Source organism: Gadus macrocephalus, chromosome 6 (assembly GCF_031168955.1).
Source record: "Gadus macrocephalus chromosome 6, ASM3116895v1".
In the NCBI taxonomy this organism is placed as follows: domain Eukaryota; kingdom Metazoa; phylum Chordata; class Actinopteri; order Gadiformes; family Gadidae; genus Gadus; species Gadus macrocephalus.
The window spans coordinates 23,961,154-23,972,961 of record NC_082387.1 but is presented as its reverse complement, the minus strand read 5'-3'; the positions used below and the strand labels follow the sequence as shown (position 1 = coordinate 23,972,961).

The following is an 11,808-nucleotide window of genomic DNA, read 5'->3' as shown; positions in this document are numbered from 1 at the left end:
GCAGGTGTATGTGAAGGACCATCTGTTGTTTCATATGAATTACATTAAATACAAATATCGTTTAATTTCCAAACCGTCATGACATAATAACTATATCTTGATAGTCAGTGCGGGATGGTGGTGTTGGTTCCAAACCCTCATTGAGTCTCCCAGGGTGACAGACAGAGCTACTGCTCCTCTCCGCCGGCTCTCCAGACCCTGTAGCCGAGCCAGCTACTTCCTGCATAGCACAGTGTCGTCAGGAACGCAAAGAGCTGAAAGCAGCGGGGAGGGGAAGGGATAGACATTACGGTAAAGTGGAAACGGCTATTGACATAAACACGACACAAGGCATTCATTTGATATTTACACACACACACACACACACACACACACACACACACACACACACACACACACACACACACACACACACACACACACACACACACACACACACACACACACACACACACACATATCTATATATCTATATCTATATATAGATATAGATATATATATATACACACACACAATATGTGTGTGTGTATATATATATATCCCAGGATGCATAGCGGTTCCCATTAGGACTGGTTCGTTATGCAACTAGCCTACTACACTGTCAAACACATGTCTGCGTGTTTATGTTTATGCGACACATACACGTCACTTTGCGTGGATATGGTTTAGCTACTAGTAGTAGCTACTACTACATAGCGATTAGGAGAATGATTCCCTACCAACTCACTAACGGGCAAACGAACCATGGAAACGAACTAATGATGCTGCGGCCAGCGGGGGCTTGACCGAGGGAACGGGGATACAGCCTCAGGTGTGAGAAATACTTCCGGTGAGTTGGCCCCCCAAATGTGATTTTGTGTTAATGAAGCCTATATGACAACATTACATTTTGCCAGTTAAGGTGGGGAAGTAGATTTAAAGGCATAATATGCAAAAATGACTGAAATTACGTGAAAATACTGTTAAAGTCTTTACCAATACTTTGTAAAGTCCCAACAGAAGAAGATAGTTCCTACCGCAGATGATGCCCAGCAATTGTAGTTGTGGCGCCCCCTGGTGGCTCTGCTGACTGACGCCGTGCTTACTGCTGCGTTCACCAGATACAGCACAGTGGCACTGCCATTAAAACACACAGACTAGAAGGAGGATAAAGCATACATACGATTATTAAAACATAGACTGTGTGTGTGTGTGTGTGTGTGTGTGTGTGTGTGTGTGTGTGTGTGTGTGTGTGTGTGTGTGTGTGTGTCCGCAAATTCACCTCCTCTGTAAAGCATAACAGTTCATATGTATATTTGTGCACATATAATAGAACCAGAAAGGCTTTTGCATGTTTTACGGTGACCCAGTTAAAGTTGCGGCCATTTTTGTCAGTACTTTGACGGCTTTGTCTTTGGTTACCACTTTGTTCCACGGGACCCATGTAGCCCTGATGTGAGCCCGGCTGAGGAAGACGATGAAGAGGCCGATGGTGAGAACCCAGCAGAGGATGGCCACAAACATCACCCAGCCCAACGCAGGAACGCTGGAGTACTCCGTCCCGCCGATCAGAACCCAGACCAGAAGACCGCCCGTCTGGAAGAGAAGGGCAGAAGTGGTTCCCGAGGGCTGGATGGCCTACAGGTGCTGTAGGCATGACTTAAGAGCTATTACTTGAGACTAATTTATCAGGTATTAAGTATGTCCTATATAAGTGAGTTGAAATGCAGCCTGTGAATATTGTTTGTTTCCAGTTTACTGCCCCTGTCCATTTCATGGTTTAGATTTTAAACCGCACTTCACACAATCATATTCCACAGTTGTCTGCTGTTGCCACTCAACTGTTAAAGGGAAAACTATTTCTTGAATAGAGAAATATATAATGAATAGCTGCAGTGATTTCCTATTTCAATGACAACACTCCCTTCCTGCCCCGCCACAAAACAATTCTCCCTTGTTTGGTTTCAGACAGGAAAAGGTTTTTCTGGCCCAAATCCATTTGATTGCAGTGGAGTCGACATGACTGTGTTTGGAATTGAATATGAGACTCCATGTACTGTGACTGCGACTTAAGGGTCATGCGAGTTTCATACTTTACATAAAAGGAAACGCATACAAAATACCCACTTGCTGGTTGTATTTACAAGGCTACATTAATCAGTAGGATTTAGGATTATTTCATTCTAAGGACATCAGGCTTGCTACTTTGTGTCATTGAATCGTCGTTGTTAGAATCATTTGCACTTCAGCTTGAAAGAGGTTACAGAAAGACCAAAAACACTCCCAGAAAGTTCAAGACCGCCCGCGATAAAGACTATATGAAAATGGCATTCTTTCTCTCATGAAGTGTTCAAAATAGCATGTTTAACCTTAAGATGGCAGCTAACAAAAGCAGACGGTTGTATTGTTCCTCTTTCATTCATAGCAATTCAATTAATCCTTTATCCAGGTAGAGAACAAAGGTTGAGATTGAAATCTCCTTTGCAAGAATGACCTGGCCAAGAGGTGTGTGTATTGGTGGTTATAGCAACCACCCGATAGCAATGCTTAAAGCACCTAGCTTGCGGTATATGTATATCTTCTAAAGGATTTTACTTGTGTTCCTCGCAAAGGCATTAGACAGTGCATGATATAGGAAAACAAAGCTCTATCTAAATAGAATGTGTCAATGCAACATCTCCAGGGTCTGATAACTGGTATCTTGGGGTTGTACCTTTCCTACCAAATCTCAGCCTGCAGCTCACTGGGGAAAGGAAGGGCATGTTGAGGCAGAGGGAGGAAGAGGTCCTGCGGATGGCTTTGTGTTTGGTAAACTTCCTGATTTGATCAAAAAGAGTGGGATGTGCAGGGATGTGATAACATAGGAACTGTGTTCTGTTTACATAAATGTGCATCCATCTCTATTGGCTGCTGCATGTGAACAGCAAGAAGACCATTTATATTGGAACGTTGAAAACACTAAAGTTATGTTTCACGAGTTTATTTTACTTAAAAAAAGGGCATTGATACAATGGTATTCGATGGTTAATCCTGCCCTTTGTGTTACGTTTTTACTAGAGCCATCACTATTCGATTTTGTCCCCGTTTTCTCTACAGACAAATTGAATACTCATACAAACACTCACTCCTAGTCACACTCTCTCATACTTATACTCTTATACTTAAACTTACTCAATCTAACTCCTACTAGCACTACTCACTGTCATTCTCTCCTACTTATACTCATATTCTCATACTCATACTCACTCACACTACTCACAGTCATTCTGTCATACTTATACTTATACTCATACTCAAACTACTCAGTCATTCTGTCATACTTATACTCATACTCATACTCACACTACTCAGTCATTCTCTCATACTTATACTCATACTCGCACTACTCACAGTCATTCTGTCATACTTATACTCATACTCTCATAATCATACTCACACTTCTCACAATCATTCTGCAATGCTTACATGTATACTCATATGCACACTCACGCATACTCACACTACTCAAAGTCATTCTGTCATACTTATACTCACACTCTCATACTCATACTCACACTACTCACAGTCATTCTGTCATACTCACACTCTCATACTCATACTCGCACTACTCACAGTCATTGTCATACTCACACTACTCACAGTCATTCTGTCATACTTATACTCACACCCTCATACTCATACTCACACTACTCACAGTCATTCTGTCATACTTATACTCACACCCTCATACTCATACTCACACTACTCACAGCCATTCTGTCATACTTATACTCACACTCTCCTGCTCACACTCGACACACTCTCACTTACCATCTCGGCCAGGAGCAGCAGTCCTTTGGGGCTGGCCGCCAGGTGCTGATCGAAGGCCAGGGTGGAGGACATGGAGGGGTAGTTGTCCGGTGGTGAGGGGCCCGGGGACCGCCCGGGGGGGGCCACTGCGGCTCCCTCCATGCTGGGTGTGCAGAGGGTCTCTGTCGGGGCGCGGGGCGGCTCCTCCAGTAGAGGAAGCCCTCGCTGCCGGGGCTTGGCTCGTCCGTCGTCCTGCCAGGGAGGGGCTTATGGGAGGGACGGTGTACCCAGGAAACAGGCTGCAGTGTCTGTAGAGTGGGGGGGACGGTGTACCCAGGAAACAGGCTGCAGTGTCTGTAGAGTGGGAGGGACGGTGTACCCAGGAAACAGGCTGCGGTGTCTGTAGAGTGGGAGGGACGGTGTACCCAGGAAACAGGCTGCAGTGTCTGTAGAGTGGGGGGGACGGTGTACCCAGGAAACAGGCTGCGGTGTCTGTAGAGTGGGGAGGACGGTGTACCCAGGAAACAGGCTGCAGTGTCTGTAGAGTGGGGAGGACGGTGTACCCAGGAAACAGGCTGCGGTGTCTGTAGAGTGGGAGGGACGGTGTACCCAGGAAACAGGCTGCAGTGTCTGTAGAGTGGGAGGGACGGTGTACCCAGGAAACAGGCTGCGGTGTCTGTAGAGTGGGGAGGGACGGTGTACCCAGGAAACAGGCTGCGGTGTCTGTAGAGTGGGGAGGACGGTGTACCCAGGAAACAGGCTGCAGTGTCTGTAGAGTGGGAGGGACGGTGTACCCAGGAAACAGGCTGCAGTGTCTGTAGAGTGGGGAGGACGGTGTACCCAGGAAACAGGCTGCGGTGTCTGTAGAGTGGGGAGGACGGTGTACCCAGGAAACAGGCTGCAGTGTCTGTAGAGTGGGAGGGACGGTGTACCCAGGAAACAGGCTTCTCCGTCTGTAGGGTGGGGAGGACGGTGTACCCAGGAAACAGGCTTCTCCGTCTGTAGAGTGGGGCCTTGATGAGGAGAGTATCTATGGGGATATGTTTACACGTTTACAGTACTTATGGACCAGGGTCAAAAGAACGGAATAGGTGTTCTATTTCGACCCTCTCCCTTTTGATTTCGGTCTCCCGGTGGCTTGTAGCTTTAATTTAGTTTCATATTTAATTAGATAACATGTTTTTTACATTAGTATTCACAGTTCAAGGCTGCAAGAGCAACCTTCTGTGACTGAAAGTGATTGATGTTGTGGATAGATTTGCGTGTGTGTGTGTGTGTGTGTGTGTGTGTGTGTGTGTGTGTGTGTGTGTGTGTGTGTGTGTGTGTGTGTGTGTGTGTGTGTGTGTGTGTGTGTGTGTGTGTGTGTGTGTGTGCCTGTACACGCCCTTGTTTCTGTGTATGAAAACGTCTCTCAGCGTGCGATTAAAAAGCTTTTCGATTGATAATTTTGACTTTAATTAATCAAGCGTTTTCATTAATAAGGCTTTCTAATATTTAAATGTTGTCATGTGTCGGTGAAACAAATGGATGAGATCGTTCCAAAGTGACTCAAAAGGTCAAACTTCACATCTCCATGTGGGAAATTTAATCATGTTCAGTATCAGATTAATAAAACGGACCGAGAGAACGCAGATGATTATAGTGACCAACAGGGGGCAGCATATACACACTGTCTCGCACTCAGTCCCCTCCACGTGAGCTATAAGGTCCATCCTGTATGGGCTCCATTGCTTATTAATGGTCAAGCATTGTCAATACAGTGGAGCGGGAGCGCTCACCAGAGCATTTCTCTCCGAGCCAATAGATTTCCTATATGTGCTGCTGCCTAATGGCTATAAATGACACAGCGCAACCAGGGCTTATTTGATCTTAAGAGGAACCTATACACTCAACTACTTTTAGACCCTTTTGTCCAGGTTGAAATCCATGAGGAAGCACAATGTGATGAGAAGACCATGTTACTTCCTGGTACTGTGATGTAAGCGTTTATGTGAAAACACAGTTTTACATCCATCCATTCAAAAGAGAGGTCAGAAAACAATAATCGCTCTCCACGGCAATGAGTTGGATGGATAGATGGCTGGATGGAAGTAGGGGTGGATAGATAGATAAACAGTGCATTACAAAAGCGTTATAGGCCTATATTTTTTCCTTTAGATGGCAGCAAACCCACAGATATAGGCCACTCCCCAGTCTTCCTATAAGGTCACCGCAGTATGGCGATCATATATGCCTTTACCTTTACCTTACCTTCCCATAATATAGCCCAAATGCTTGACCCATGATTCAATAATTGGACCATGCAGGAAATATGTGATCATTTATCTTCTGTTTGACTCAGGAGTCTGGCAGAGACCTACTTGGCATAGGGCCGTTCCCCGGACCTGAACACTCGGTTGCTAGATTGCAAACAGAACGCTGCAATCAGTTGAAGTATTTGGTTGCTGCTTGCAATGTTCGCCGTCGGATCACCCGGAATACTTGTGCGTATTTGTTATTGTGCTCGCTGGACATTGCTTGGTTAACAATACGTTGGCCCTTGAGCTATATGGATAGGATCGATGGACCAGTGTTGTGTGTGCATGTTTTACACAGGATGGTTTCCTGTGCAAAAGACCATTGAGGGCTACTGTGGTGACAATATTACCACTAAGAATACTGACCCACCTCCTCTGATATGGGACTGCTCCGATTAGAAGTTAAAGTTGTCATAAAAATATGAGAATCCACCATCTTCAACACACTACATGGTACCCAACAATTCTTATATTTTAACAGGCTCTTTTCTTTCTATTATTTACTTATAAACTTCTAACTTTTCCAAGATTTAATTACATTTTTACATTAATTTGTGTGTGTGTGTGTGTGTATGTATTCAAATTTATTTTAACATAGAAGACCTATTATAAATTTGCCTAGCCGTTAATGATGCGCACATCGCAAAGTCAATACTATTTAGCAATCTTATCCTCTCTGTGTCTATGTTCATTCTGTGGTTTTAATCCAGTTCATCACGTGGGGCTATCATTTGATCCTATTGCTAAATGAATGCGGTTTAACACAAAAACAAATGTAAATTAATGAATGACAATAATCTGTAGGGTTAACTGAAAGAAAAAAAGCAATTCTTTTTCAGCATTGTCGACGATTGAATGCACTGTAGTCGGGTGGATTCAACACAAACGTAATTTACAAGACTGTTAAGAAGCATTCAAATCTTAATCTTAAAAGTAGTTTATTCATTTCTGCCCTTTTTTCTCTCCCTTCTCATTCTATTGATTTAGTTTAATTCAAGGGAATTGAAGCTAACAAGGCTACGCTTCGCTAGCCAAGATGGATGGGAGTGTTCGACTGTGTGGTCCGCAGTGATCGAGAACAATTAGCTTCCTTTCGGTTGATCCTTTCATAGTGTGCCTGGAGAGTCACATCTTAAAAGTTAATCAATGAAAAAATAGATTGATGAAATTTTCTTCTCCTCAGCTTGGATATGGTCGTGGCGGAGGTCAAGGTCTTCAGCAGAAATCGATGAAGCAATGGAGAGAGAGGAGTACGAGGGAGACGGCATGCTTTTCCATTATTTTCATTTTTGTTGTTTTCCGTGCTTGAAATGAAACCCGGGCTGATTCAATTGACAACCATAGATTTTTCGAGAACAGAATACATAGAAAATGTCGAGGTACTTCTCAAGTAGTACCTTCTTAAAGCGATGATTCTCCCAACTGCCACGCCTACTCATATTTATCTAAAACATCAATTTGTTCTGCTCATTCTGTCCCTTTGCAACAGGCTAGACAAGAGAGTGTGAGCTAGTACCACATAAGAGTCATATTCTTCCGAATGAATGCACCCTGAGTACTCGATCACATTCACATGGTGTGTCTCTCTGAAGCTGTTCATCCTGCCTTCCATCTGCAACACACTGACCCTATGTCTGGCTGGTTGTCATGGCGTCGCATGACCGAACCCTATCCAAACTAATAGTGTGCACGAAGAAGATTACTTAAAGGGCAAGGAGTAGAAGTGACCGAACGCTTGCATTTTCTCTCTCTCTCTCTCTCTCTCTCTCTCTCTCTCTCTCTCTCTCTCTCTCTCTCTCTCTCTCTGTCTCTCTGTCTCTGTCACCTCTGCTGTTTTATCATGGAGCCTTTATATTTCCCATCGCTCTCTAACACAAAGCCTCACCACTGTCAGCTGCTCTACTCCTGGGCACAAACACACACAGACACACGTACGCACGTACGTACACACGCACGCACGCACGTATACCCCCAGATACACAGCTGTACCCACCACTACTAGCCACTTACTCTGCATGGAGATGCAAAAAACACCAAACTTCTAACACACGAAACTCAACACACACACACACACACACACACACACACACACACACACACACACACACACACACACACACACACACACACACACACACACACACACTGATGCATGGCTGCCAGCACAGATGTTACTAAGTAATTGGCCAGCGTGGCTTCCTGCTGTGGAAGATTATTTTTTTAATCCACACACACACACACACACACACACACACACACACAAATACATACTGCAACAACACACACACACACACACACACACACACACACACACACACACACACACACACACACACTCACATCCCTAGCTACCACAGGTCCAACCCCTCCCTGCTGAAACCACATGCTTTGCCATCAGTTCTAAATAAAGACGTGCGGTTCACCGGAGGGTACGAGCTAGCCTGCTAACGCTACTATTACCGCTTGTTCCTCTCCACAGGGAGGGAGCCTGTCAACTACACACCATACATAGAGGACGCTTTTTTCTGTACAATTCTAGGAACACGTTTCCTCATTTCTAGAAGCCATGTGATGTGACCATAAAACTCAGATCCCATCTTATTCTGATGCACTTCTTCTTCGAGTTGAGAGATGAACCAAAAAGGAAAACCCTGTCTAATTTTATGAATGAGAAGAGCCCGGGTCAAAGTGTGAGGAGAACAACGACGTGGTTGTCCGCTCGTGTCTATAGGGGGATTGAGTTTGAACCACCACTTCTGCAGGAAGCAAAGAACTCCTCACAAGGCCTTAGATTTCCAATATATAGGACAAATGTATTTGTTGTCATTAAAGTAACCCTGTACTATAACCGAACATACTAAGCAGACGACTCGCCAAACCAGCGATCCGAACACCGACATCGGCTGTTGACTTATTCTGATTGGCCGAAATTAATAGCAAGTGACCTGCCGTGAACGTACAAAGTTGTACCAGAGATGGCGCTGTCCCTTCGGTCTCAGTGGTCGGTAGCCTACTAATTTTTCCATCTTGTCTCAAGGGACTTTCCCACCAAATCACCACCAAGCCAAATGTGTCTAACATGTTCTTTCTGCTAGAATGTGACTGTAGGGTCTGTGGCAGATTGATTTTTGTGTGTGTTGTTTAAATTACAATAAATTATCCAGAATTTCCACATAACTTGCTGATGTTCATACAAAGTATTATTTTGCTGAGCAGAAACGAATGTGTGACAAGCAGGTGAAAAAAGTAAACAGTAATTGCATTTTAAATAAAACATTGTATAACTAAAACACGGTGAAACTATTTTTACTCAAGGCTATGTTGTGTTGTAATACCGCTGTAGCCGTTAAAGTCTGAATAGCGCTCGGGCAACTTTAAAAAATAAACGATTGCAATGATTTACCTTTATTAACACAAAGTGTCCCCATAGCTCGGCTTCCCCTTGCCTGTTATTGCATCATGGGATTCATGAAACACAGAGCACTTCCCTTGGTGGATCTGCATAATATCACACCCAGCAGGGGTACTCTATTGTTGGACTGCAAGGCTGGTCTGAACCATTAAAACCATTGTTCACCTTCCACATTTTTTTTTTGTTTCTTCGTATGATTGGCATCAGCTCGACGGACGAGAGTTTTGATTGGATTGGCCCGGCTAAATGTGATCGTGGACGCGTCCAGGATAAACAGCTTGTTATTAGAACCGTAAACATTTTTTTTTTTCTTTTGTTCATTCAAAGGTTATGCGCTATTGCAAATATCGGTTATTTGATGTTGTGTTGACATTTTGCGTAATGGTATAAATAGCATCAGTTACAGTATATACAGCCACGCTGGAGCCCAGTAATAGGTCTTAGTTTTGTTGTAGAGGCAGGGTTTGCACTTCAGAGCCGAGAGACAGGCAGACACACAGACAGTCAGAGAATCAGACATACAAGCAGGCAGACAGACAGACAAACAGACAAGGCAGGCAGACTCATACTGTGGGTCTGCAATTAAGAGCTCATAACCTTGCGCACACGAGGGAGGGAGAGAGAGAGAGAGAGAGAGAGAGAGAGAGAGAGAGAGAGAGAGAGAGAGAGAGAGAGAGAGAGAGAGAGAGAGAGAGAGAGAGAGAGAGAGAGAGAGAGAGAGAGAGAGATAAGATTTGGTCGAGAGATGGACGTATCAAACGGCTGCCGCCTGCTGAGCGGGGAATGGGATCGCTCACTGGCACCGGCATAAATATTTCAGCAGATGACTTGAAGCTCTCTGTACCTCTCTCTCACTCTGTCACTCTCTCACTGCGTGTATATGTCTCTCTCTCTCTCTCTCTCTCTCTCTCTCTCTCTCTCTCTCTCTCTCTCTCTCTCTCTCACCCCTCCCCCTCTCTAGCTGATAACAAGTTAACCCCCCCCCCCTCATTCCCTCCCCATCACCCAGCACCCTCCTAGCCCACCATCCGCACCCAGCCAACATCAACCAACACTTTCACCTCTCTCTCTCTCTCTCTCTCTCTCTCTCCTCTCTCTCTCTCTCTCTCTCTCTCTGTCTCTCTCTCTTATTCTGTCTCTCGCTCGTTCTCTCTCTCGCTCTGTCTCTCTGTCTCTCTCTCTCTCTCTCTCTCTCTCTCTCTCTCTCTCTCTCTCTCTCTCTCTCTCTATCTCTTTGTCTCTCTCTGTCTCTCTCTCTTATTCTGTCTCTCGCTCATTCTCTCTCTCGCTCTGTCTCTCTGTCTCTGTCTCTCTCTCTCTCTGTCTCTCTCTCTCTCTCTTTCTCTCTGTCTCTGTCTCTGTCTCTGTCTCTCTCTCTCTCTCTCTCTCTCTCTCTCTCTCTCTCTCTCTCTCTCTCTCTCTCTCTCTCTCTCTCTCTCTCATGTAGTGGTGTGGAGAGGGGGCGGCCGACATCAGAACACAAAGAGAAAGTCAAGTCGGGCTCCGCGACCGCAGAGAGAAGCCGGACAGACGGTGGATCCACTGAAGAAAGGGAGAGGAAGTTAAACATGCAGAGAGAAGGGTCCAGGATAATAATAAAATAATAATAATAATAATAATATAATAATAATTATGATTTAAATTTACAAAAGGTGTGAGGGTGTGTAAGAGTGAATGTGTGTGGTGTGTTGTCAAAATGGACCTGCTCATAATGTAAGAGAGAGATACAGGAAAACCTGCATGTTGACTGATTCAATATCTTTTTAGTTTAGTAGGTTTATTCCTTTTTCTTTCAACCCCCCTGCTCGACTTTGCCAATGGTTTGATCTATAAAAATCGACAAAATAAAATAAATGTCACCTGGCATGGGTTGGGCGGGAAGGGAACAAGAACCGATTTAGTGTGTGTTTGTGTTGTGTGTGTGTTAGTCGGTTTATTATCAACATTTACCCTCCTAGGGAAAGAGACGGAAAGTCTAATAATAACTAGTTGCATAATAATACAATCATTTAAACAGAAACGACGTATCTATCAAAAGAAACCGCGTAACAAATGGGTTTTATCGTCCAAAATAATGTAGGCTACAGAGAGAAACATAGGTATGATTTGGGAGATATTGTCAATGAAATACAAGATGGCAATGGCTATTTTTACACCCACGCTTTCCCGATATTCGATGGACAATGCTAATTTGAGTGTGTATGTGAATCATATGGACATAATATAGGTGTACAGTTCTTTTCATATCATAAGAACCTAATTCCCGCAGTTCACTGTGGTTCAACCATCACTGCTCTGTTCTTAGTGAGGGTTGGAGCGCTTGTTAACTGC

General features: G+C 44.3%; 1 protein-coding gene across 1 annotated transcript; it reads right to left on the bottom strand.

The window, feature by feature from the left end:
* Positions 1 to 44: 44 nt before the first annotated feature.
* Positions 45 to 6,135, bottom strand: cmtm8b (CKLF-like MARVEL transmembrane domain containing 8b). Its single transcript, XM_060053513.1, has 6 exons — positions 6,129 to 6,135; positions 4,701 to 4,798; positions 3,790 to 4,020; positions 1,402 to 1,575; positions 1,017 to 1,136; positions 45 to 254 (listed from the first exon to the last, which is right to left on the bottom strand). Exons 1-6 carry the CDS (start codon positions 6,133 to 6,135, stop codon positions 168 to 170), a joined length of 717 nt encoding a protein of 238 aa, XP_059909496.1. The 3' UTR covers positions 45 to 167.
* Positions 6,136 to 11,808: the final 5,673 nt, after the last annotated feature.